At 44.8% G+C, this 27,901-nt stretch overlaps 1 protein-coding gene across 2 annotated transcripts in view; it reads left to right on the top strand.

Moving 5' to 3' along the window:
* The window catches only part of syt19 (synaptotagmin XIX), a 155,624-nt gene that overhangs the window by 17,088 nt on the left and 110,635 nt on the right, over nucleotides 1-27,901 (top strand). For both annotated transcript variants that reach the window (XM_067993997.1, XM_067993998.1), the window contains exons 2-6: nucleotides 5,963-6,150; nucleotides 9,749-9,888; nucleotides 10,014-10,421; nucleotides 14,061-14,180; nucleotides 14,861-14,972. In XM_067993997.1, the coding sequence (XP_067850098.1) occupies nucleotides 5,976-6,150; nucleotides 9,749-9,888; nucleotides 10,014-10,421; nucleotides 14,061-14,180; nucleotides 14,861-14,972 (955 nt within the window). In that variant the 5' untranslated portion in view covers nucleotides 5,963-5,975. The remainder of the gene's footprint in view (nucleotides 1-5,962; nucleotides 6,151-9,748; nucleotides 9,889-10,013; nucleotides 10,422-14,060; nucleotides 14,181-14,860; nucleotides 14,973-27,901) is intronic.

The following is a 27,901-nucleotide window of genomic DNA, read 5'->3' as shown; positions in this document are numbered from 1 at the left end:
GAAAGTTCAGAGGGCAAGTGAAAAAGGAAAGAAGAGGGTCAAAGAGAGAATATGAAAATAGACTGGTGGCCAACATAAAAGGGAATCCAAAATTCTTCTACAAACATGTAAACAGTAAACGGGTAGTAAGAGGAGGGGTGGGGCTGATTAGGGATCATAAAGGAAATCTACTCATGGAGGCAGAGGGGATGGTCGAGGGTCAAAATGAATATTTTGCATCTGTCTTTACCGAGGAAGAAGATGCTGCCAGAGTCTCAGTAAAGGAAGATATAGATGAGATACTGGATGGACTAAAAATTGATAAAGAAGAGGTATCAGAAAGGCTAGCTGTACTTAAAGTGGAGAAGTCACCCGGTCCGGATGGGATACATCCTACGTCGCTGAGGGAAGTAAGGCTGGAAATTGCGGAGGTACTGGCCATAATCTTCCAAACATCCTTAGGTACAGGGGTGGTGCCAGAGGACTGGAGAATTGTAAATGTTACACCCTTGTTCAAAAAAGGGTGTAAGGATAAACCCTGCAACTATAGGCCAGTCAGTTTAACCTCAGTGGTGGAGAAACTTTTAGAAACGATAATCCGGGACAGAATGAACAGTCACTTGTTCGAGTGTGGATTGATTAGGGAAAGCCAGCGCAGATTTGTTAAAGGCAAATCATGTTTAAGTAACTTGATTGAGTTTTTTGATGAGGTAACAGAGGGGGTAGATGAGGGCAATGCAGTTGATCTGGTGTATATGGACTTTCAAAAGGCATTTGATGAAGTGTCGCATGGTAGGCTTATCATCAAGATTGTGGCCCATGGAATAAAGGGGGGCAGTAGCAACATGGATACAGAATTGGCTAAGTGACAGGAAACAGAGAGTAGTGGTGAACGATTGTTTTTTGGCCTGAAGGGAGGTGTACAGTGGTGTTCCCCAGGGGTCGGTGCTGGGACCACTGCTTCTCTTGATATATATTAATGACTTGGACTTGGGTGTACAGGACACAATTTCAAAATTTGCAGATGACACAAAACTTGGAAGGGTAGTAAACAGTGAGGAGGATAGTGATAGACTTCAAGAGGATATAGACAGGCTGGTGGCATGGGCGGACACGTGGCAGATGAAATTTAACGCAGAAAAATACGAAGTGATACATTTCGGTAGGAAGAACGAGGCGAGGCAATATAAACTAGAGGGCACAATTCTAAAAGGGGTACAGGAACAGAGAGATCTTGGGGTATACGTGCACAAATTGTTGAAAGTGGCAGGGCATACGTTTAAAAAGCATACAGGATCCTGGGCTTTATAAATAGAGGCATAGAGTACAAAAGCAAGGAAGTTATGTTGAACCTTTATAAAACACTGATTCAGCCACAACTGGAGTATTGTGTCCAGTTCTGGGCACTGGACTTTAGGAAAGATGTGCAGGCCTTAGAGATGGTGCAGAAAAGATTTACTAGAATGATTCCAGGGATGAGGGACTTTAGTTATGTGGATAGACTGGAGAATCTGGGGCTGTCCTCCTTGGAACAGAGACGGTTGCGAGGAGATTTGATAGAGCTATTCAAAATCATAAAGGGTCTAGACAGAGTAGATAGAGAGAAACTGTTCCTATTGACGTGACAAGCCCAACAAGAGGGGATGCAATTCTAGATTTAGTCCTGGGAAATGAAGATGGACAAGTGGATGAAGTGACAGTGGGTGACCATATTGGGGATAGTGACCACAGTTCAGTTAGTTTTAGCGTTATTATGGAAAAGGACAGAGTTAAATCAGGAGTAAACGTTTTAAATTGGGGGAAGGCAAATTTTACAGAACTAAGAGGTGATTTGGCAGAAGTGGACTGGACACAACTACTTGAGGAGAAATCAGTGGCAAGCCAGTGGGAGGCACTAAAAAGTGAAATTCTACGGGTACGATGCAGACTCGTCCCCTCAAAGAAAAAGGGTGGCACTGCCAAATTTAGAGCCCCCTGGTTGTCTAGAAGTATATGGGGCAAGATAAAGCAGAAAAAGAAAGCTTATGACTGTCACAGAAAACTGAATACTGCAGAAAGCCTGGAGGAGTATAGAAAGTACAGGGATGACGTAAAAAAGGAAATAAGGAAAGCAAAGAGAGGGCATGAAAAAATATTAGCTAGTAAGATTAAAGAAAACCCAAAGATGTTTTATCAGTACATTAAGAACAAGAGGATAGCTAAGGAAAAGGTGGGTCCTACCAGGGATGATAAGGGTAACTTGTGTGTAGAAGCAGAGGATGTGGGTAGGGTTTTAAATGAATATTTTGTCTACGTATTCACAAAGGAAAGGGATGATCCGGACATAGTAGTTAAAGAAGAGAGGTGTGAAATATTGGATAAGGTAAACATAACGAGAGAGGAAGTATTAGAGCGACTGGAATCCTTGAAAGTTGATAAGTCACCAGGGCTGGATGGATTATTTCCTAGGCTATTGAAGGAAGCCAGGGAGGAAGTAATGGATGCTCTGAGGATCATTTTCCAATCCTCACTAGATACAGGGGAGGTACCGGAGGACTGGAAGACTGCAAACGTAGTACCATTATTTAAAAGGGTACGAGGGAAAGGCCGAACAATTATAGGCCGGTCAGTCTTACCTTGGTGGTGGGCAAACTATTAGAATCAATACTGAGAGATAGGATAAACTGTCACTTGGAAAGGCATGGTTTAATCCGGGATAGTCAGCATGGATTTGTTCAGGGAAGGTCATGCCTTACAAATCTGATTGAATTCTTTGAGGAAGCGACAAGGAGGATTGATGAGGGTAGTGCAGTGGATGTTGTCTACATGGATTTTAGTAAGGCATTTGACAAGGTCCCACATGGCAGACTGGTCAGAAAGGTAAAAGCCCATGGGATCCAGGGAAATGTGGTGAATTGGATCCAAAATTGGCTCAGTCACAGGAAATAAAGGGTAAAAGTCGATGGATGTCTTTGCGAATGGAAATTCGTTTCCAGTGTTGTGCCACAGGGCTCAGTGTTCGGTCCCTTGCTGTTTGTGGTATATATTAATGATTTGGACTTGAATGTAGGGGGCATGATTGGCAAATTTGCATACGACACTAAAATTGGCCATGTAGTTGATAGTGAAGAGGATAGCTGTAGACTCCAAGAAGATATTAATGGGTTGGTGGAGTGGGCAGAAAAGTGGCAAATGGAGCTCAACCCGGAGAACTGTGAGGTAATGCACTTCGGGAGGGCAAACAGTAAAAGGGAATATGCAGTAAACGGGAATATATTGAGAGGGGTAGAGGAAGTGAGAGACCTTGGAGTGCATGTGCACAGGTCCCTGAAGGTGGCAGTACAGGTAGATAAGATTGTGAAGAAGGCATACGGAATGCTCTCTGTTATTAGCCGAGGTCTAGAATACAAAAGCAGGAATGTAATGATGGAACTGTATAAAACACTGGTAAGGCCACAGCTGGAGTATTGTGTGCAGTTCTGGTCGCCACATTACAGGAAGGACATAATTGCTCTGGAGAGAGTGCAGAGAAGATTTACAAGAATGTTGCCAGGGCTTGAAAATTGCAGCTATGAGGAGAGATTGGATAGACTGGGGTTGTTTTCCTTAGAGCAGAGGAGGCTGAGGGGAGACTTGATTGAGGTGTACAAAATTATGAGGGGCCCAGATAGAGTAGACAGGAAGTACCTGTTTCCCCTAGCGGAGAGTTCAAGAACTAGAGGACATGGATTTAAGCTGATTGACGGAAGAATTAGAGGGGAAACGAGGAAAAACTTTTTTACCCAGAGGGTGGTGGGTGTATGGAATTCGCTGCCCGAATTGGTGGTCGAGGTAGGGACCCTCAACTCTTTTAAAAAGTACCTGGACCTGCACCTAAAGTGCTGTAAGCTGCAGGGCTATAGATCGGGTGCTGGAAGGTGGGATTAGAATGGGCACCTGGTTGTTCTTCGAGCCGGCGGGGACACGATGGGCCGAATGGCCCCCTTCTGTGCTGTATCTTTTCTATGGTTCTATGGTTCTAAGGGTCAAGAACAGAGGGCATAGATTTAAGGTGATTGGCAAAAGAACCAAAGGTGACAGGAGGAAAAACTTTTTTACGCAGTGAGTGGTTAGGATCTGGAATGCACTGCCCGAGGGGGTGGTGGAGGCAGATTCAATCATGGACTTCAAAAGCGAACTGGATAAGTACTTGAAAGGAAAACATTTGCAGGGCTACGGGGATAGGGCGGGGGATTGGGACTCGCTGGATTGCTCTAGCATAGAGCCGGTGCGGACTCGATGGGCCAAATGGCCTCCTTCCGTGCTGTAACCTTTCAATGATTCTATGATTCATTCTGGCCGATGTTATCTAGGCTATGTTGATACTATAAATTTGGAGGCTAAAATAATATTTATTAATCTAAGCTGAAATGAATTAAGCAAAAAGCAAAAAAAGGTGCAGATTCTGGCAATCTGAAACAAAAACAGTACAGTTTGGAAACACTAAGCAGATCAGGCAGCATCTGTGGAAAGAACAGGCAAGTTGATAATCCAATGAAGCCTGAGGATGAATTTAGGATGGGCCTCAGGCCTCTCTCTTTAAGCACGGAGTTCAACGTGCTAATCATTTCGTGCCCGTCATCGGGTGCTATTGAATTAGGACCCATTCATACAGTCTTTCCTTTCAATGCATATCTCTCTGAAATGTTATAAAGTAGAGAAACCTAATTAAATGTAATTGTATTCTGCAGAGTTTATTATTTCTAATGGAATCACTTGTTATTTTCCCAGTGCATATGGTTGAAAAGTAATCATGAAAGAAATAAAAAAAAGTATTTAAAAATCTTTTTCTTAAATGCATGCTTTCAGATATTCTTACATGGGATAGGTGGGGAGAGGGCAGTTCTACAAGATTACTGTAGGTGAAGTGCTGCAGATTGCTGTAAAGATGATGTGCAAAATCAGGATATGGTCCTCAGAAGTACACGGGGCTTTTAATAGCACTTGCTGTGCACGAACTGGGACCTGCTTAGATCATCTTGACCTAAACTGCATGCAGTCATGCAATGTGGATACAGCATTAAAGGGAAAGGAGTGAATGTGACATTAAAGGGGAAGGTACCACAAGCGATTAGCCCTTCAAACAGTAAATCCTTTGTCCGAAATGTATCCAAGAAGGTTTTTTTAATAATTAACTTTCAAAAAGGTCACATTTCAAGTCTTCTCCTAGAGGCCTGTACATTTCATTATGCAATGATTCAGGCACACAACATGTACCCCAAGAGTTAACTACTGCTTTAAATGGAAAAGCAATTCTACAGTTAAAGTCTTTAACAGTTAAAGCCTTCATCCGTTGGTGCCAATTTTGTATTAAAATCCCTTTCAAAATTTACCAGCATTTCCCCTGGGATATTTTGACTCTTTTATCTGCACATATAAACTGTTGACAAAAGTACTTTTAAAGAATCCTTTCTTGAGACTACTAGAATTTACAGCCCATTTTGTAATATTTTTCTTGTGTTTTTTGGTTTCTTTTTCTTGTCACTTAGGAGTTCAGGTACATTTGTTGCAACTGTTGGGCCAATGGCATTTTACACCAACCTCATCCAAAATAGGAATCCCCTGTTTTTGAAAGAGTAGGACCAATGGAAGGATGCAAGGCAGGTCAGGCTGCAGCAAGTAGCTAGTACCCTTGCACCTGCATTTACAAACTAAGGTGCACATACCTCCATCTATCATAGGAGCAATGCTTGTGCAGACTGCAATTTGTAAGGGACAATGTGACTGAATTGTGTCATATGCTGCAAAGTGACCTGCAGCCAAACTCATTCACAGCCACAGCACTGCCTGTGGCTAAGAAGCTCACAACAGCTCTTGACTTCTATGCTCCTGGACATATTATAAACAAGAGTTTTAAATTACTTGTACAATATCTTTTCCGTGTACCATAAAAATCTATTAGTGGGAACCTGCCATCGGCATTCACTAAAATGTTCTTCTGGTGTAACTTTGTTTTATCTTTCAGACACAGGTGGAACATGGGTAGTACCAGCAAATTCCTGTTTTTTATTCAAAACCTGAACATTCATCTGGACAGCACAGTGAAAGTTGGCCTTTTGGTTGCAGCAGCCCTTTTTCTGTTGGTATGCATGATAATTCTAGGGTGGCAGATCTACCTTTACTGCAAACACAGCAAAGCAAAGACTATAAAAGGTGGGTTTTGGGTAAATTCTAGAAAAGAAACGTCTGAGATTATTCAATGCTTAGAACTTCATTGTCAGTCCTTACCTATTTGACGCCAAATACAACTCTAAACACCATTGCCGTCATAATCTATGGCAGTAATGCTATTTAGTGACTTGAAAGCCGTATCACCTCTCTTTAATGGTAGCACTCGATTATTAAATTGCAGTACTGTGGGACAGTGAGAGTCACATTCAGGAATTGGTGAGATTTAGAATGCCATTTAATTAGTTATTACTGATGCACCAGCCTCAGTCCCACAACACATGTGCCACAATCTCACCTCAACACTGCTGCTCCCACCTTGGAGGTGTTATCACAACAGTACTATCTCATTTAGTCCCATGCTAGTTAAGTGCTATTGACCCAGAAGGGTCAAGTATTTCCAGCAGAACTTGCAATTCGCATTAATGAATTCAAAAAACTATTTTACAACAGGGAACTATTGTGAGGGAGGAAATGGTTGCTTGTTCTGCCTCTCCATGTTGTTCCTCCCAAAGTGCATCACTTCACACTTATCCACATTAAATTGCATGTGCCATGTGTCTGCCCATTTCATCAGTCTGTCTATGTCCTCCTGAAGTCTGTTATTATCCTGCTCACTATTTATTACATAAGAACATAAGAAATTGGAGCAGGAGTAGGCCATACAGCCCCTTGAACTTGTTCCGCCATTCAATAAGATCATGGCTGATCTTCTACCTCAACTCTACTCTCCTGCCCTATCCCCATATCCTTTGATTTCCTTAGTGTCCAAATAACCATTGATCTCAGTCTTGACTCAATCTTTGTTTCCAGTCCACCTGCACTAGATCCCTTCTCAAATCACTGAAATTGGCTCTCTTCCAGTTGGGTATTTTCACCTTTGATTTTTCTTTGAGAGAGAAGCAGGTTCATTTCATTTTCACCCAAACTTTTTCATAAACTTGCAGTAGTGATATTAGACACTAACATGAGGTCAATAGCACAAATCTGAGCACTACAGAACCCATTGTGATCGATTTAACCTCATTCTATTATTATTTTGTGGAGATAAATAGTTAGAAGATAAAGGATAATTTTGTCAGGCTCCACTCCTGGCATTGAGCCTCACTAGGTGGGAGCATGGGTAGCAGAATTGGTTCTATAATGTTATAGTCCCTCTCTCTGACTCATGTTCCTGTCTGGTGAGGCTTTGCATTAGAATTGGAGCCTTGCAAAATTACCCCTTTAGTTTATGTCTAATTGTTGATTTTGGAACTCTGTGACGAAACTAGTATCAGCCACCTTGCTTATTGAACCAATATCGTAACAATGCTTTCTTTCAATCATATCTTTTTGGCTGGGAGGAAAGTATCTGATATCACTCCTGTAAATTTATGAAAAATCTTGGATGAAAATTAAATGGACCTGCTTGTCTTCTGACTGGCTCCACCCTCTCTTCATGGCTATTATACTAGTTCCCGAATGGTGGCACACATGGGTGTATGAATATAACTTGAACGTAGCATTTAGCACAGATCTCCCCTTTGCTCCAGCATTAAGGGCAAAAATACATTTATGCTGTGTATGGTGTGAACTGTATTTATGTTATTGATGCTAGGCTAACATCATTTTGGGAGGTGTGATTGAAGAAAAGTCAAGGATGAGAAAAGGTAATTTGGCCCATTGACGTTCATCCCTTCAGTACAACTGAGGAAATGAACGCTGAACAATACAGCCAAAAACAGTAGAGAACAAATTGGAGGAAGTCATGTTTAAACTATATAGTCCTCTGGCCAACTAAAGCATGAGTACGATATCCCAATATGGTCACTCAGAGATTCAATCTTGGAGGTGGCGCAGAGAAGAGCCACAGGATTGATTCCTTGGTCTTGATTTTAACACCAAGTGGGTTTTTGTGGGGTGGTTGGTGAGGTGAGTTGGAAGCTCACCCACTACTGCAGGAATGAGGCCCAGGCTATTTTAATTCCTGGGGTTTATTAACATGCCACTGGTTCACGTCCTGCCTGGGATGGATGGGAAGCGACTGCCGGCCTAAAGAAAATAGACCCATGGCCACCCTGCTGTCACAAGGTAGGTTGCAGGATCAGTTCTGAAGGCATCGCGCAATGGGCTTGGGCTTAGGAAGGGATTGGCCGGGTTTGGGGGATGGGGGGGTGGGTGACGGGGCAGAGAGACCTGAACTTTTCTTGTGGGGCCTGGAGGAGCACTCTTGCTCTTCCTTGCCCCACAAACTTATCTTTCTCAGCCTCTTCCGGGCTGATCCTCTTCTGTCCCAGACGGCCTGGAGGGAAAACCACAAGGGCTTCCCCACTCAGGCCTGAGTTAAAATTGCACTCGGGTCCCTTGGAATCCACACGTGCGGTACTTTGATGGATGGTGTCTAACCACTGCAGCCCACACTGAAGTGTGTGGCAGCTCCAGGCAGATCTGCAGTGGATGTCACCATAACAGAGGTCCTTGGGTCCTTTTACTATGTTAAAGGCACTATATAAATGCAAGTTGTTGTCTATGTTTTCTCCTTGGATGCTCAGACTGCTGCCAGGAGGCCTGGGGTGGCAAACTGGAGATGCTCCAAGCAATTGGGACTGAGTTTACAGATTAAGTATCTCACAGGGCTTCACTGATCTCGTTGACGCTATTAGGTCTGCTTTCCTACAGATCAGTGTTCAAAAACAGCCAGTGCATGAGAGTACCCATCAGTACCCAACATGCATATGTAAAGAAATCCCCTGCCGGATTTGGGTGGGGGTCCCTGCCGCCTGCTCAGGAGAGCAGATTAAAATCACAGACCGTGAGATCCTGGCAGCTGCAGGGCGGGTTAGTAACTCGTGGCATTTTAACTGCCTACAGCCTAGCATCAAAAGACTGAGGCGAGAGGAAAAGATGAAAGGAAGAGCTGTATAAGATAGTGAGCAGTGAAAAAAAGGTAAATCTGGCACACCAGTTCAAATTAGACCATGACAGTAGGACAAGGTTTAGAATAGCAAATGGTAAATTTAGAACTGATGCTTTGGCACAGAGTTATCAACATACAGAATGTATTTCTGGGTGCTGTAGCAGAAACAAAATCCCTGGAATCATTTAAGAAACAGCTAGGTGCTATGATAGGGTTCTGTAAGTTCTTTGTGGTTGGATGGGTCAAAAAGCTTTCCTCTCCAAATCCATCATGTGAACTTGTGAAATGTGTTGTAACATAACACAAATAAATTTTAGGTTTTGTACACCTACAATTAGGATATAAAGACCAGATATGGAAATTCCCTGTATCCTACTACAAATTATTTTTCAAACTCCCAGTTGTGGTATCAGGAAGGAGTGTAATATCCTCCTGTGCATGTCATTTGAACACTGCACTAAGACATTGCAAGGCTACCAAGACTATACACATAATAATATAAAAACCGGTGCTTGTGAGTCAGTTGTCTTCTTCCAGGATACTCTCAGAAACCCTTCAACATGCTGCACCAGGAGATGATGGGACCCAGGTTTGGGACTGTGGTCTCCCACATAGTGAGTGCCTGATTTTAATCATTCCATTAATACACATTGCCTGCTTAACTTTCAACTAACATTGTGTTTGCAGCAAAAAAGGTCGTGGATGGGACTGATCCCAACAAGCAATCCACAGAAAAAAGCAACTTATCATCCTGTAGCAACTCTACGGACTTTCTGGACATGCCCGATGAAGATGAATATTCAGATCTGAATAAACACAATTACAAGGCAAGCGAATTTCAGGATTGTTAATATATTTATTCTTTTACTTGACAAGTTGAAATAATTCATGTTACACATTGATTAATGTATTCATATAATGTAGTCATGTGTGTATGTGTCTTTTTTTAAAGGTATACAAGCTCCAAGAGAGTATACAAAAGCTGAACTTTTATCTTCAAAGTAGGGACCCTGATCATCTTAAACTGATTCAATCAAACGACGATCTCGTCGCTGACTCAAAGTATGAGGTTGCAGGAAAGATGACATTTTCTCTATCATATGATAAAAAACAATCAAAATTACAACTGACAGTTTCTAAAGCGTCTAATCTTCCTGCTCGACACTACGATCAAAGTGCTGACTCTTTCATTCGGTTAAAGCTATTTACCAGTTTACCGTCGCAGCAGTCTAAATATCAATGTATCCTTCACCAATGGGACACAAAGATTGTGAAGAACACTACAAATCCCTCTTTCGGAGACCAGTTTAACTGTTCCATTGAAAAGAATGTTCTCAGGAAGGCTACTTTAAAACTCCAGGTACTTATTTGTTTTTTTTATTCTTGTACTTCAATCCTCCTGCTGGCTTTTTATGTTTATTCAAAGATCTCATTACAGCAATCATTCTTTTGCCAATGTCAATAAGCCACTGAGTTTGGGGTTCAGGTAAACTGTTCTGTTATATTTTGGCTATAGTGTGGGAGGCTCTCTCATCACTGCTGTCTGTTCGCTGTCCTCCTCCTGTTGTCAGGCTCTTGCTTTGTGTGATAATCATAGACTGAATAATTTATTGCTGTATATCATTCACCAGAGGACAGATCACAGCCGTCTATGTATGAATGAATACAGCGATGGACCTCATTTGGTTCTGAATGCTTCTGTTCCTTGTATCGCAAATGTTATAGTTTTGAGTTTTGAATCATTGTGAAGTTTTGGTGCTTTTATGCTTCTTTATCTGTAACAACTTTTTGTCAGTAACATTCTTTCAGTGCTTCACTAAGTATAGCACAAAAACACTAAAACAAGTTATATTAATGTTAAATATTACATAAGCGAATCAAATTCATTATTAAATTGAAGGTCGCACTTGTAATTATAGTACTTCAGCTTTTCCAGAGAAATAATCACCTGACTTGTCTCTCCTCCAACTACTTTGTAATGAAATCATTGCCTCTAATTAAATCAACCAGGTTGGGTTTGTTAATGTAACATCTTTATGTTTCAAGGAATTGATGTGGTGTTTAACGCAGAGTAGCCCTTCACCGGATCAGAGTCATAATTTAACTCGGACAAACTGCTACTCTAATTTGGTGAGAGTCAGAATGTTAATCCCTAAGTTATTAGAATCACTATGTTAGCCTTGAAGTTGGTCAAGTCTGCAAGTGAAACCGAATAGCCTGCTTTCTCACACAGAGATGGTTTGTGACACAAGGACATTATAAACTGGGGAACAGAAGGAAAATAAATAAATACTTTGTAAAACATCAAAAATACATTCCCTGAACCAAATGTATGCCAAGATGGTTCGTTGTGATCACGGAAAGCTGCAGTTTAATTCTATCTAAAAGAACTGGTTATTCCTTATTTTTAAATTTTGTAACAATTGTTTACAACCCAGTAGATTGCCAGGCAACTTAATAAAGCATTAAGAGACAACCACGTAGGTGAGGTGAGAGTAGCTGCCCCTGACATCAAGGTAGCATTCAACCGAGTTTGGCACCAAGGAGCTCTAGTAAAACTGAGGTTCATTGGCAGTCATACCCTCCAGTGGCTTGAATGATATCTGACACAAAGAAAAATGGTTGTGGTTGTCAGACGCCAATCATTTCAGCCTCAGAAGAACACTGCAGGATTTTCTCAGCATCCTTGGCCCAATCATCTTTAGCTGCTTCATCCATGACCTTCCCTCTATCATGAGCTCAGGAGTGGCACTGTTCGCTGTTCAGCTCCATTAATAACTCCCCAATAATGAAGCACCCAGGGCTGACTAAAGTTGACAAGTGGAAGGTAAAATTCATGCCACATAGCTACCGGATAATGACCCCCATCTCAAAAAATAGAAAGCCCAGCCATCTCCCCCTGTTCTTTAATGGCACTACCATCACCAAGTCCCCCACCATCAACATCTTGGGAGTCACCATTGAGTCACCAAGCTTATCTGGACCAGCCAAAAACTTCACTGTGGCTACGTGAGCAGGGCAGAGGCCAGATACAATGCAACAAGGTGCTTGCCTCCTGCCTCCTCAAAGTCTCTCCACCATCTACAAGGCTCACGTCAGGAGTGTGATGGAATACTTACCACGCCCTTGAATGGGCACAGCTACAACAACACTCAATCATTCAGGGCGGAGCAATTCGCTTGGCTAGTCCTTGTATCAATATCCACCCATTCCACCGTCAGCGCATTGTGGCAGCAGTACATATGATCTACAGGATGCACTGCAGCAACTCACCAAGGTTCCTTCGAAAGCACCTCCCTCCCCTGCAACCTCAATGAGCAGCAATGTCGTATCAACCATTATCACCTACAAGTACCCCTAAGTCACACACCATCCTGACTAGGACATATATTGCGGTTCCTTCATCGTCACTGCACCAATATTCTGTAATTCCTTACCTAACAACATCATGGGAGCACCATTATAACAAGTACTACAGTAGTTCAAGGAGAAGGGCCATCACCACCTTCTCAGCAGAACTAGGGGTGAGCAATTAATGCAGCCTTGCCAACGTCACCCACATCCTGAGAACAAATAAAAAAGACTGGTTATTCAATGAGTTTTGATCTTTCAATCTGTAGGAGCACCATCAATGACATTATTCAGAAAATGAATTGTTCAAATAAAACCCCTTGAGGATAAATAGTTACCTACTGCAAAATTCAGAGTACTCATCTATTTTAAGCACTGATAGTTGAACATTTCATTTTTCATCGACTGCTTTCATAAAACCTGTGAGTGCAGCAATGACATTTCTGTCTCAGAATCTAAAATCTAATTAGATGTTCTTTGCTGGTTGGCATTCTATTAATTTCAATCATTAGACATTTGCAGAAAAATCATTGCTGACAAAAATAACACACACAATCGTCAGGTGATGGGCACCAGTTTACTTTAATGAAATAATCACCTCTACCGTGACATGAAAACAAATAATTTACAACCCTACAATTTATACTCTGTGAGTAGAATCATCTTAATGTGCCTATCTTGTAAAGCTTTTGACATCACAACATACTCTGACAATGATGCCCGCTCTATCATCACTGAGATATGTCTGGTGAGAGAGGCCTGAAGTAAGATTAGGCTGTATATTTTCCTCTGCACATTGTTCGTGAAATATAAATACACTTAACATTTATTGGCTTTTTGTTATTATTAGTGAACAGATGTACTCCTGTATTTGGAAAAGATGCACAAGGTTTGAAAAGTGAAAAAGGTTCAACAAAACAGAGGTGGTTATTTTATTTGAATCCCTTTTTAAAAATATTCCTTCCCCCCACAAACCCAGTTTTAGCTGCTCCCAGCACCGGCTGTTCACTGGCTAAGAGGCTGAGCAGATTCCCAGGCTTCTGTCAATACTGTTCTGTAACCAGCTTCATGGAGGAGCGTGAGCAGGCTAACAGTGACTCACCCTTGTGAGGTTGTACCTGGTCTCTGTTCAACATCTCTTCACTGGCATGGCCAGCAACGGGATTAAGACAAAAATCATTTGCTTCTCTATATTTACTATTGCTTTATATCAAATCTTCAGGTCCACACTGTAGATCTTAGCACCTCTGTATTTTGCTATAGTTCTCCAAAGTGGTGTTCTGATCCAATGCCGTGTGTTACTATTTCTGAAAAATTTGAGAAATCTGCAGAACCACACAAAATATTTCATAATTCAGAGTATTCTGACGATACTCAAAATTTCTAATGTGTGTATACTTTTTGTATTTAATTTCCCCTCCCCTGCACACCATCCGTCCACAGTGACTTGTGTGTGATCATTTTGCTGTTTTCTTTTACACTGTTTAAACTTCACTTGACTAACAGGCTAGACGGAAACATTTTTAATACACCAATAAACAGAAGTTGGCAGTCTGTGTATGCAGCTCTTGTTGACATTTAATGGTCTGTCTTCTCTGAACTTTAGTCCTTTGTGCAATGTAATTCTGAGTAAATATTCTTTTGCCAGGTCTGGGATTTTGACAAATATTCACGACGTGATGTTCTAGGAGAAGTGCGGATGTCATTTAGCAACTTGGATTTATCAAACACAGTAGAATTGTGCAAGGAGTTACAGAAGGTCCAAAAGGTACAAATGATGTTATTCTCTGGGCTCTCCACTACAATAGTATCCTTTGTTTATCATCAGTATTAGTATTATTCAGTAGCCACTTATTGAACACCACAATTCGAACCAAAATCTTTGTCATTGGAGTACTCTGAAGAATACTACAAAATGAAGTGAAGGGACGCTAGCCTGTACCTGCAATTTGCAACACAGTTTAATTGTGCCACTATGGGGTGTTGCTGAGTTGAGGCCGGAGATTTTCCCAGAGGAAGAGGAAAAAAATTATCCATTGTAGTTCTATTTGATACTTCTAATCTGATTGAGCCCTTTCATTTGCTGTATGGACACCGGGATAACCGTGCTTCCCATGTCTTTCCCAAGAGGAGGAGAGGAAAGTCAACATCCCACAGCAAGTCAGGAGTAGCAAATAAACTGCGAGCCACATGTGAATGGAACGTAGGCCACAAATGCCCAAAAAGTCACCTCAGAAGAACCATCGCAATGTAACGCAATGTGCTGTTTGCTCCAAGAACTGGCTAGCAAGCAAGAGATTGCTTGCACTTCCAGGACTCCAGCAATAAAAACCTGCCTGAAGATGCAGCTGGTGCACCAGATTTCACAATTGACAGAAGGTGAAACGACTAAGGCACCTGTGTAAACATCAGGTCTATTATCATTTTATTTGTTTTTGCTTCCTTCAGGAGGTCGTTGGAGAAATCCTCGTGACTCTTAAATATCTTCCAACAGCCCAGAAATTGGAAGTTGCACTGCTGAAGGTGAAAACTGGCTGCCTGAGCAACAGTCCAGATACAGGTATTCAAGGATCTAATTTTTATATCACATTGAACCTGGGCCATTTAGGGATAATGCCTTTTGATAACAGTAATTTAAATCTTAGTATATGCTCAGAAGTTAGCAGACATGTTTTCACTTAAATTTGTATTCAATAAACCCTTTCCTCTCAGGCAATTTTCCTCAGGTAAATGTCTTCAGTAATCTTATCTTTATTGTTCTTCTAAGTCTAGTGTGTTTATAATGGATGTTCAAGCCTGAATCGTTAAATATTCTATTGGGACTGGAGGTAGTGCTGTGGGTCGGTGACTTAATGCACTGATATTTCAGTGCCATGCATTTTCCTTGTCTGGCCAGTAAGTTCCTGACCTTGGACCATACTGTCAAGTGGAGGGTTCCACATAAGAGACCACATGATGCTCCATTGGAAAATTGATTGCAAATCACCAAGGGTAATCTTACGCACCACCTACTGGCTGCATCAGTAGTTGCACATCCAGAAGTCGAGGAGGCCTCACCCTAAAAATGGTTCAGGGCAAGTAAAATAAAATGGAGAATATAAATTTTGTTTTAAACCCTGTTGGTGTTGGTGTTTTCACAGTATTTCATAAACTCAAGAGTTAGTCTCTGTTTTAGCACACTTAGCAGCTCATTTTTTAATAGACATATTACTTTTAGAAAACTCAATACATGGAATAATTGATACAAGGGAGTAATTAGAAAAGATTGATTCCGTAGAAGGTTTGGAAAGGACTTAATAAAAATTGAAAGAACAAAGGTGGAGTAATACTTGAGATGGGATTAATGCCTTTAACTGTCATTTATTTTGTACAATACATACTGTCTTTGTTATTCACGTTGTCAGTATTACTGTGTTTAAATTTGGTTCCTTTGATGTAGTAACTTTGAAAGTAGTGTTGCTGAGATGAGTGCTGAATGAAAATGAAGTAGATACAGTACAATCTGGAATACTAAATGAAGGTGTGTCAATACATTAGAGCAAGGCGATAAAGATTACAAGGTCAAGAAAAATGTCTTCATGCAAAGAGTGATCAACATTTGCAATGGTCTCCTGGATAGTGTTGTGGAGGCTAAAACCATAGATCCAGTAAGATGATCTAAGTTATATTTTTCAAATAGATGAGTTAAGACAGGGTGCTATAGCCTAGTAGTTAAGGCACTGGAGTAGCAAACCAGAGATTGTGAGATCAAAGTTGTGAAATTGAATTCAATGAATCTGATCATTTGTGGGCTCGCACCACTAAATAACCATGAAAGTTGCTGGTTTGTTGTAAAAACCAAACTGGCTCATTAATGTCCTTCAGAGAAGAGAACCATCCACCCTTCCCTGGTCTGGCCTACATGTGACTCCAGTCCTACACTACGTGGTTGACTCTTAGTGTCTTCAGAGCAAATAGAGATGGACAATAAATACTGCCTGCCAGTGTCACCCACACCCAAGTACAAATAACAGAAAACCTCTTTCATCTGTGTTTATCTTGTGATAGTGATGTCTGATGATGAATAATAGGAGCATGTGACAGGTACTGCAGACGAACAACATTAGGTTTTTAGCAAGTTAGCACGGAATAACACATATAGCAAAGTACTTTGAATTTGACAGACTGTGATAATATGATTCAATTGAATCATAGAATTATACAGCACAGAAGGAAGACATTCGTCCCACTGTGCCCTTGCCGGATCTTTGAAAGAGCTATCCAATTAGTTCCACTCCCCTGCTCTTTCCCCATAGCCCTGCAAATTTTTGCCTTTCAAGCATACATCCAATTCCCGATTGAAAGTTACTATTAAATCTGCTTCCACCGCCCTTTCAGGCAGTGCAATTGTTTATTGAAGGGGGTGGAAAATGACACATGCAAGGAGCCCCTGAAGGGCTGCAGCAAATATTTAAAGGGGCAACAATTATTTTAGCCATTCTAAAAGCTGCAATCATCCTTTCCAAAGCTGTAGGAAGGAAAAAAGTGGCCGGTAAATACCAAGGGGAGGCAAAACAAATGTGGAGGCAGGAAATGGAGTCTGTGACCAAGTGAAACAGTGAGTCAGCACTCATCCCTCCCCCCCTGATTCACAGCTGGTGAAGGGAAGATGTTGCTGCTTGATTTGGATACAAGAAGGGTTGCCCTGTTTGGCACTCCAGGGAACCCTCCCTAGTAGATCACAGTGCAGAAGTCTTGCAGGAGGTGGCAGCCAGGCTCAATGCTGTGCCAACCAACATAATTTGAGAAAAGATGCAGAAGATGTTGGCACCCATCAAGGAAGCTACAAAGGCAAGACCATCCAACTTTAGCAATTATCAGGTAGATGGCCAAAATAGGTATGCAACAAATGTGGCCTGTCAACCTGATCTGCATTTACTGCTGGCTCATGTCATGCCCTCACACAAACTTATGGCGCTTTCGTTGCTTGCCATGCTACCCTGACACACAAAGGGCACACATTCAAGCTTCAACTTACAACTGAAACCCTTGGTACACTCACATCTTCATGGGTCTTCACCCATAAAATCATTCGAACACACCTGAGTCACAGAATTCATGATGATGTCCTGACACACAGGATGAACGAAAAGTTGGCCACATGTATGTCCGTCTGTATGTCCCTTTCACTTAAAACTTTTCAAAGCTATTTCTTTGCTTGAACGACAAAATAGCAAATAATGAGAGGGAGCAGAATCAAACTGGAGGACAGCTCAAAAATTATACGTGCTGGAGCGCGGGATCAGCGATAAAAGGAGGAGTGAGAGAGGAGACCGAGAGTGGAACATGGGATCAATGATAAAAGGAGTGAGAGAGGAGACCGAGAGTGGAGTGCGGGATCAGCGATAAAACAAATGAGAGAGGAGAGAGAGAGTGGAACGTGGGATCAGTGATAAAAGGAGTGAGAGAGGAGAGAGAGAGTGGAACGTGGGATCAGTGATAGAAGGAGTGAGAGAGGAGAGAGAGAGTGGAGTGTGGGATCAGTGATAGAAGGAGTGAGAGAGGAGAGAGAGAGTGGAACGTGGGATCAGTGATAGAAGGAGTGAGAGAGGAGAGAGAGAGTGGAGTGTGGGATCAGTGATAAAAGGAGTGAGAGAGGAGAGAGAGAGTGGAGTGTGGGATCAGTGATAAAAGGAGTGAGAGAGGAGAGAGAGAGTGGAGTGTGGGATCAGTGATAGAAGGAGTGAGAGAGGAGACCGAGAGTGGAGTGTGGGATCAGTGATAGAAGGAGTGAGAGAGGAGAGAGAGAGTGGAGTGTGGGATCAGTGATAGAAGGAGTGAGAGAGGAGAGAGAGAGAGTGGAGTGTGGGATCAGTGATAGAAGGAGTGAGAGAGGAGACCGAGAGTGGAGTGTGGGATCAGTGATAAAAGGAGTGAGAGAGGAGAGAGAGAGTGGAGTGTGGGATCAGTGATAGAAGGAGTGAGAGAGGAGAGAGAGAGTGGAGTGTGGGATCAGTGATAGAAGGAGTGAGAGAGGAGAGAGAGAGTGGAGTGTGGGATCAGTGATAGAAGGAGTGAGAGAGGCGAGAGAGTGGAGTGTGGGATCAGTGATAAAAGGAGTGAGAGAGGAGAGAGAGAGTGGAGTGTGGGATCAGTGATAAAAGGAGTGAGAGAGGAGAGAGAGAGTGGAGTGTGGGATCAGTGATAGAAGGAGTGAGAGAGGAGAGTGAGAGTGGAGTGTGGGATCAGTGATAAAAGGAGTGAGAGAGGAGAGAGAGAGTGGAGTGTGGGATCAGTGATAAAAGGAGTGAGAGAGGAGAGAGAGAGTGGAGTGTGGGATCAGTGATAGAAGGAGTGAGAGAGGAGACCGAGAGTGGAGTGTGGGATCAGTGATAAAAGGAGTGAGAGAGGAGAGAGAGAGTGGAGTGTGGGATCAGTGATAAAAGGAGTGAGAGAGGAGACCGAGAGTGGAGTGTGGGATCAGTGATAGAAGGAGTGAGAGAGGAGAGAGAGAGTGGAACGTGGGATCAGTGATAGAAGGAGTGAGAGAGGAGAGAGAGAGTGGAACGTGGGATCAGTGATAGAAGGAGTGAGAGAGGAGAGAGAGAGTGGAGTGTGGGATCAGTGATAAAAGGAGTGAGAGAGGAGAGAGAGAGTGGAGTGTGGGATCAGTGATAGAAGGAGTGAGAGAGGAGAGAGAGAGTGGAGTGTGGGATCAGTGATAGAAGGAGTGAGAGAGGAGACCGAGAGTGGAGTGTGGGATCAGTGATAAAAGGAGTGAGAGAGGAGAGAGAGAGTGGAGTGTGGGATCAGTGATAAAAGGAGTGAGAGAGGAGAGAGAGAGTGGAGTGTGGGATCAGTGATAGAAGGAGTGAGAGAGGAGAGAGAGAGTGGAGTGTGGGATCAGTGATAAAAGGAGTGAGAGAGGAGAGAGAGAGTGGAGTGTGGGATCAGTGATAAAAGGAGTGAGAGAGGAGAGAGAGAGTGGAGTGTGGGATCAGTGATAGAAGGAGTGAGAGAGGAGACCGAGAGTGGAGTGTGGGGTCAGTGATAGAAGGAGTGAGAGAAGAGAGAGAGTGGAGTGTGGGATCAGTGATAAAAGGAGTGAGAGAGGAGACCGAGAGTGGAGTGTGGGATCAGTGATAAAAGGAGTGAGAGAGGAGAGAGAGAGTGGAGTGTGGGATCAGTGATAGAAGGAGTGAGAGAGGAGAGAGAGAGTGGAGTGTGGGATCAGTGATAGAAGGAGTGAGAGAGGAGAGAGAGAGTGGAGTGTGGGATCAGTGATAAAAGGAGTGAGAGAGGAGAGAGAGAGTGGAGTGTGGGATCAGTGAAAGAAGGAGAGAGAGAGTGGAGTGTGGGATCAGTGATAAAAGGAGTGAGAGAGGAGAGAGAGAGTGGAGTGTGGGATCAGTGATAAAAGGAGTGAGAGAGGAGAGAGAGAGTGGAGTGTGAGATCAGTGATAAAAGGAGTGAGAGAGGAGAGAGAGAGTGGAGTGTGGGATCAGTGATAAAAGGAGTGAGAGAGGAGACCGAGAGTGGAGTGTGGGATCAGTGATAGAAGGAGTGAGAGAGGCGAGAGAGAGTGGAGTGTGGGATCAGTGATAGAAGGAGTGAGAGAGGAGAGAGAGAGTGGAGTGTGGGATCAGTGATAGAAGGAGTGAGAGAAGAGAGAGAGTGGAGTGTGGGATCAGTGATAAAAGGAGTGAGAGAGGAGAGCGAGAGTGGAGTGTGGGATCAGTGACAAAAGGAGTGAGAGAGGAGAGAGAGAGTGGAGTGTGGGATCAGTGATAAAAGGAGTGAGAGAGGAGAGAGAGAGTGGAGTGTGGGATCAGTGATAGAAGGAGTGAGAGAGGAGAGAGAGAGTGGAGTGTGGGATCAGTGATAAAAGGAGTGAGAGAGGAGACCGAGAGTGGAGTGTGGGATCAGTGATAGAAGGAGTGAGAGAGGAGAGAGAGAGTGGAGTGTGGGATCAGTGATAGAAGGAGTGAGAGAGGAGAGAGAGAGAGTGGAGTGTGGGATCAGTGATAAAAGGAGTGAGAGAGGAGAGAGAGAGTGGAGTGTGGGATCAGTGATAGAAGGAGTGAAAGAAGGAGAGAGAGAGTGGAGTGTGTGATCAGTGATAGAAGGAGTGAGAGAGGAGAGAGAGAGTGGAACGTGGGATCAGTGATAGAAGGAGTGAGAGAGGAGAGAGAGAGTGGAACGTGGGATCAGTGATAGAAGGAGTGAGAGAGGAGAGAGAGAGTGGAGTGTGGGATCAGTGATAAAAGGAGTGAGAGAGGAGAGAGAGAGTGGAGTGTGGGATCAGTGATAGAAGGAGTGAGAGAGGAGACCGAGAGTGGAGTGTGGGATCAGTGATAGAAGGAGTGAGAGAGGAGACCGAGAGTGGAGTGTGGGATCAGTGATAAAAGGAGTGAGAGAGGAGAGAGAGAGTGGAGTGTGGGATCAGTGATAGAAGGAGTGAGAGAGGAGACCGAGAGTGGAGTGTGGGATCAGTGATAAAAGGAGTGAGAGAGGAGAGAGAGAGTGGAGTGTGGGATCAGTGATAAAAGGAGTGAGAGAGGAGACCGAGAGTGGAGTGTGGGATCAGTGATAGAAGGAGTGAGAGAGGAGAGAGAGAGTGGAACGTGGGATCAGTGATAGAAGGAGTGAGAGAGGAGAGAGAGAGTGGAACGTGGGATCAGTGATAGAAGGAGTGAGAGAGGAGAGAGAGAGTGGAGTGTGGGATCAGTGATAAAAGGAGTGAGAGAGGAGAGAGAGAGTGGAGTGTGGGATCAGTGATAGAAGGAGTGAGAGAGGAGAGAGAGAGTGGAGTGTGGGATCAGTGATAGAAGGAGTGAGAGAGGAGACCGAGAGTGGAGTGTGGGATCAGTGATAAAAGGAGTGAGAGAGGAGAGAGAGAGTGGAGTGTGGGATCAGTGATAAAAGGAGTGAGAGAGGAGAGAGAGAGTGGAGTGTGGGATCAGTGATAGAAGGAGTGAGAGAGGAGAGAGAGAGTGGAGTGTGGGATCAGTGATAAAAGGAGTGAGAGAGGAGAGAGAGAGTGGAGTGTGGGATCAGTGATAAAAGGAGTGAGAGAGGAGAGAGAGAGTGGAGTGTGGGATCAGTGATAGAAGGAGTGAGAGAGGAGACCGAGAGTGGAGTGTGGGGTCAGTGATAGAAGGAGTGAGAGAAGAGAGAGAGTGGAGTGTGGGATCAGTGATAAAAGGAGTGAGAGAGGAGACCGAGAGTGGAGTGTGGGATCAGTGATAAAAGGAGTGAGAGAGGAGAGAGAGAGTGGAGTGTGGGATCAGTGATAGAAGGAGTGAGAGAGGAGAGAGAGAGTGGAGTGTGGGATCAGTGATAGAAGGAGTGAGAGAGGAGAGAGAGAGTGGAGTGTGGGATCAGTGATAAAAGGAGTGAGAGAGGAGAGAGAGAGTGGAGTGTGGGATCAGTGAAAGAAGGAGAGAGAGAGTGGAGTGTGGGATCAGTGATAAAAGGAGTGAGAGAGGAGAGAGAGAGTGGAGTGTGGGATCAGTGATAAAAGGAGTGAGAGAGGAGAGAGAGAGTGGAGTGTGAGATCAGTGATAAAAGGAGTGAGAGAGGAGAGAGAGAGTGGAGTGTGGGATCAGTGATAAAAGGAGTGAGAGAGGAGACCGAGAGTGGAGTGTGGGATCAGTGATAGAAGGAGTGAGAGAGGCGAGAGAGAGTGGAGTGTGGGATCAGTGATAGAAGGAGTGAGAGAGGAGAGAGAGAGTGGAGTGTGGGATCAGTGATAGAAGGAGTGAGAGAAGAGAGAGAGTGGAGTGTGGGATCAGTGATAAAAGGAGTGAGAGAGGAGAGCGAGAGTGGAGTGTGGGATCAGTGACAAAAGGAGTGAGAGAGGAGAGAGAGAGTGGAGTGTGGGATCAGTGATAAAAGGAGTGAGAGAGGAGAGAGAGAGTGGAGTGTGGGATCAGTGATAGAAGGAGTGAGAGAGGAGAGAGAGAGTGGAGTGTGGGATCAGTGATAAAAGGAGTGAGAGAGGAGACCGAGAGTGGAGTGTGGGATCAGTGATAGAAGGAGTGAGAGAGGAGAGAGAGAGTGGAGTGTGGGATCAGTGATAGAAGGAGTGAGAGAGGAGAGAGAGAGAGTGGAGTGTGGGATCAGTGATAAAAGGAGTGAGAGAGGAGAGAGAGAGTGGAGTGTGGGATCAGTGATAGAAGGAGTGAAAGAAGGAGAGAGAGAGTGGAGTGTGTGATCAGTGATAGAAGGAGTGAGAGAGGAGAGAGAGAGAGTGGAGTGTGGGATCAGTGAAAGAAGGAGAGAGAGTGGAGTGTGGGATCAGTGATAAAAGGAGTGAGAGAGGAGAGAGAGAGTGTCGTGTGGGATCAGTGATAAAAGGAGTGAGAGAGGAGAGAGAGAGTGGAGTGTGGGATCAGTGATAAAAGGAGTGAGAGAGGAGAGAGAGAGTGTAGTGTGGGATCAGTGATAAAAGGAGTGAGAGAGGAGAGAGAGAGTGGAGTGTGGGATCAGTGACAGAAGGAGTGAGAGAGGAGAGAGAGAGTGGAGTGTGGGATCAGTGATAAAAGGAGTGAGAGAGGAGAGAGAGAGTGGAGTGTGGGATCAGTGATAGAAGGAGTGAGAGAGGAGAGAGAGAGTGGAGTGTGGGATCAGTGATAGAAGGAGTGAGAGAGGAGAGAGAGAGTGGAGTGTGGGATCAGTGATAAAAGGAGTGAGAGAGGAGAGAGAGAGTGGAGTGTGGGATCAGTGATAGAAGGAGTGAGAGAGGAGATAGAGAGTGGAGTGTGGGATCAGTGATAGAAGGAGTGAGAGAGGAGAGAGAGAGTGGAGTGTGGGATCAGTGACAAAAGGAGTGAGAGAGGAGAGAGAGAGTGGAGTGTGGGATCAGTGATAGAAGGAGTGAGAGAGGAGAGAGAGAGTGGAGTGTGGGATCAGTGATAGAAGGAGTGAGAGAAGAGAGAGAGTGGAGTGTGGGATCAGTGATAAAAGGAGTGAGAGAGGAGAGAGAGAGTGGAGTGTGTGATCAGTGATAGAAGGAGTGAGAGAGGAGAGAGAGAGTGGAGTGTGGGATCAGTGATAGAAGGAGTGAGAGAAGAGAGAGAGTGGAGTGTGGGATCAGTGATAAAAGGAGTGAGAGAGGAGAGCGAGAGTGGAGTGTGGGATCAGTGATAAAAGGAGTGAGAGAGGAGAGAGAGAGTGGAGTGTGGGATCAGTGATAGAAGGAGTGAGAGAGGAGAGAGAGAGTGGAGTGTGGGATCAGTGATAGAAGGAGTGAGAGAGGAGAGAGAGAGTGGAGTGTGGGATCAGTGATAGAAGGAGTGAGAGAGGAGAGAGAGAGTGGAGTGTGGGATCAGTGATAGAAGGAGTGAGAGAGGAGAGAGAGAGTGGAGTGTGGGATCAGTGATAGAAGGAGTGAGAGAGGAGAGAGAGAGTGGAGTGTGGGATCAGTGATAGGAGGAGTGAGAGAGGCGAGAGAGAGAGTGGAGTGTGGGATCAGTGATAGAAGGAGTGAGAGAGGAGAGAGAGAGTGGAGTGTGGGATCAGTGATAGAAAGAGTGAGAGAGGAGAGAGAGTGGAGTGTGGGATCAGTGATAGAAGGAGTGAGAGAGGAGAGAGAGAGTGGAGTGTGGGATCAGTGATAGAAGGAGTGAGAGAGGAGAGAGAGAGTGGAGTGTGGGATCAGTGATAGAAGGAGTGAGAGAGGAGAGAGAGAGTGGAGTGTGGGATCAGTGATAGAAGGAGTGAGAGAGGAGAGAGAGAGTGGAGTGTGGGATCAGTGATAGAAGGAGTGAGGGAGGAGAGAGAGAGTGGAGTGTGGGATCAGTGATAAAAGGAGTGAGAGAGGAGAGAGAGAGTGGAGTGTGGGATCAGTGATAGAAGGAGTGAGGGAGGAGAGAGAGAGTGGAGTGTGGGATCAGTGATAGAAGGAGTGAGAGAGGAGAGAGAGAGTGGAGTGTGGGATCAGTGATAGAAGGAGTGAGAGAGGAGAGAGAGAGTGGAGTGTGGGATCAGTGATAGAAGGAGTGAGAGAGGAGAGAGAGAGTGGAGTGTGGGATCAGTGATAAAAGGAGTGAGAGAGGCGAGAGAGAGAGTGGAGTGTGGGATCAGTGATAGAAGGAGTGAGAGAGGAGAGAGAGAGTGGAGTGTGGGATCAGTGATAGAAGGAGTGAGAGAGGAGAGAGAGAGTGGAGTGTGGGATCAGTGATAGAAGGAGTGAGAGAGGAGAGAGAGAGTGGAGTGTGGGATCAGTGATAGAAGGAGTGAGAGAGGAGAGAGAGAGTGGAGTGTGGGATCAGTGATAGAAGGAGTGAGAGAGGAGAGAGAGAGTGGAGTGTGGGATCAGTGATAAAAGGAGTGAGAGAGGAGAGAGAGAGTGGAGTGTGGGATCAGTGATAGAAGGAGTGAGAGAGGAGAGAGAGAGTGGAGTGTGGTATAAGTGATAGAAGGAGTGAGAGAGGAGAGAGAGAGTGGAGTGTGGGATCAGTGATAGAAGGAGTGAGAGAGGAGAGAGAGAGTGGAGTGTGGGATCAGTGATAGAAGGAGTGAGAGAGGAGAGAGAGAGTGGAGTGTGGGATCAGTGATAGAAGGAGTGAGAGAGGAGAGAGAGAGTGGAGTGTGGGATCAGTGATAAAAGGAGTGATAGAGGCGAGAGAGAGAGTGGAGTGTGGGATCAGTGATAAAAGGAGTGAGAGAGGAGAGAGAGAGTGGAGTGTGGGATCAGTGATAAAAGGAGTGAGAGAGGAGAGAGAGAGTGGAGTGTGGGATCAATGATAGAAGGAGTGAGAGAGGAGAGAGAGAGTGGAGTGTGGGATCAGTGATAGAATGAGTGAGAGAGGAGAGCGAGAGTGGAGTGTGGGATCAGTGACAAAACGAGTGAGAGAGGAGAGAGAGAGTGGAGTGTGGGATCAGTGATAGAAGGAGTGAGAGTGGAGAGAGAGAGTGGAGTGTGGGATCAGTGATAGAAGGAGTGAGAGAGGAGAGAGAGAGTGGAGTGTGGGATCAGTGATAGAAGGAGTGAGAGAGGAGAGAGAGAGAGTGGAGTGTGGGATCAGTGATAGAAGGAGTGAGAGAGGAGAGAGAGAGTGGAGTGTGGGATCAGTGATAGAAGGAGTGAGAGAGGAGAGAGAGAGTGGAGTGTGGGATCAGTGATAAAAGGAGTGAGAGAGGAGAGAGAGAGTGGAGTGTGGGATCAGTGATGGAAGGAGTGAGAGAGGAGAGAGAGAGTGGAGTGTGGGATCAGTGATAGAAGGAGTGAGAGAGGCGAGAGAGAGTGGAGTGTGGGATCAGTGATAGAAGGAGTGTGAGAGGAGAGAGAGAGTGGAGTGTGGGATCAGTGACAAAAGGAGTGAGAGAGGAGAGAGAGAGTGGAGTGTGGGATCAGTGATGGAAGGAGTGAGAGAGGAGAGAGAGAGTGGAGTGTGGGATCAGTGACAAAAGGAGTGAGAGAGGAGAGAGAGAGTGGAGTGTGGGATCAGTGATGGAAGGAGTTAGAGAGGAGAGAGAGAGTGGAGTGTGGGATCAGTGATAGAAGGAGTGAGAGAGGAGAGAGAGAGTGGAGTGTGGGATCAGTGATAGTAGGAGTGAGAGAGGAGAGAGAGAGAGTGGAGTGTGGGATCAGTGATATAAGGAGTGAGAGAGGAGAGAGAGAGTGGAGTGTGGGATCAGTGATAGAAGGAGTGAGAGAGGAGAGAGAGAGTGGAGTTTGGGATCAGTGATAAAAGGAGTGAGAGAGGAGAGAGAGAGTGGAGTGTGGGATCAGTGATAAAAGGAGTGAGAGAGGAGAGAGAGAGAGTGGAGTGTGGGATCAGTGATAGAAGGAGTGAGAGAGGAGAGAGAGAGTGGAGTGTGGGATCAGTGAAAGAAGGAGAGAGAGAGTGGAGTGTGGGATCAGTGATAAAAGGAGTGAGAGAGGAGAGAGAGAGTGGAGTGTGGGATCAGTGATAAAAGGAGTGAGAGAGGAGAGAGAGAGAGTGGAGTGTGGGATCAGTGATAGAAGGAGTGAGAGAGGAGAGAGAGAGTGGAGTGTGGGATCAGTGATAAAAGGAGTGAGAGAGGCGAGAGAGAGAGTGGAGTGTGGGATCAGTGATATAAGGAGTGAGAGAGGAGAGAGAGAGTGGAGTGTGGGATCAGTGATAGAAGGAGTGAGAGAGGAGAGAGAGAGTGGAGTTTGGGATCAGTGATAAAAGGAGTGAGAGAGGAGAGAGAGAGTGGAGTGTGGGATCAGTGATAAAAGGAGTGAGAGAGGAGAGAGAGAGAGTGGAGTGTGGGATCAGTGATAGAAGGAGTGAGAGAGGAGAGAGAGAGTGGAGTGTGGGATCAGTGAAAGAAGGAGAGAGAGAGTGGAGTGTGGGATCAGTGATAAAAGGAGTGAGAGAGGAGAGAGAGAGTGGAGTGTGGGATCAGTGATAAAAGGAGTGAGAGAGGAGAGAGAGAGTGGAGTGTGGGATCAGTGATAGAAGGAGTGAGAGAGGAGAGAGAGAGTGGAGTGTGGGATCAGTGATAGAAGGAGTGAGAGAGGAGAGAGAGAGTGGAGTGTGGGATCAGTGATAGAAAGAGTGAGAGAGGAGAGAGAGAGTGGAGTGTGGGATCAGTGATAGAAGGAGTGAGAGAGGAGAGAGAGAGTGGAGTGTGGGATCAGTGATAGAAGGAGTGAGAGAGGCGAGAGAGAGAGTGGAGTGTGGGATCAGTGATAGAAGGAGTGAGAGAGGAGAGAGAGAGTGGAGTGTGGGATCAGTGATAGAAGGAGTGAGAGAGGAGAGAGAGTGGAGTGTGGGATCAGTGATAGAAGGAGTGAGAGAGGAGAGAGAGAGTGGAGTGTGGGATCAGTGATAGAAGGAGTGAGAGAGGAGAGAGAGAGTGGAGTGTGGGATCAGTGATAAAAGGAGTGAGAGAGGAGAGAGAGAGTGGAGTGTGGGATCAGTGATAGAAGGAGTGAGAGAGGAGAGAGAGAGTGGAGTGTGGGATCAGTGATAGAAGGAGTGAGGGAGGAGAGAGAGAGTGGAGTGTGGGATCAGTGATAAAAGGAGTGAGAGAGGAGAGAGAGAGTGGAGTGTGGGATCAGTGATAGAAGGAGTGAGGGAGGAGAGAGAGAGTGGAGTGTGGGATCAGTGATAGAAGGAGTGAGAGAGGAGAGAGAGAGTGGAGTGTGGGATCAGTGATAGAAGGAGTGAGAGAGGAGAGAGAGAGTGGAGTGTGGGATCAGTGATAGAAGGAGTGAGAGAGGAGAGAGAGAGTGGAGTGTGGGATCAGTGATGGAAGGAGTGAGAGAGGAGAGAGAGAGTGGAGTGTGGGATCAGTGATAGAAGGAGTGAGAGAGGAGAGAGAGAGTGGAGTGTGGGATCAGTGATAAAAGGAGTGAGAGAGGCGAGAGAGAGAGTGGAGTGTGGGATCAGTGATAGAAGGAGTGAGAGAGGAGAGAGAGAGTGGAGTGTGGGATCAGTGATAGAAGGAGTGAGAGAGGAGAGAGAGAGTGGAGTGTGGGATCAGTGATAGAAGGAGTGAGAGAGGAGAGAGAGAGTGGAGTGTGGGATC

This window comes from Heptranchias perlo, chromosome 12 (genome assembly GCF_035084215.1).
Source record: "Heptranchias perlo isolate sHepPer1 chromosome 12, sHepPer1.hap1, whole genome shotgun sequence".
Classification (NCBI taxonomy): domain Eukaryota; kingdom Metazoa; phylum Chordata; class Chondrichthyes; order Hexanchiformes; family Hexanchidae; genus Heptranchias; species Heptranchias perlo.
This window is presented reverse-complemented; position numbering and strand designations above follow the sequence as displayed.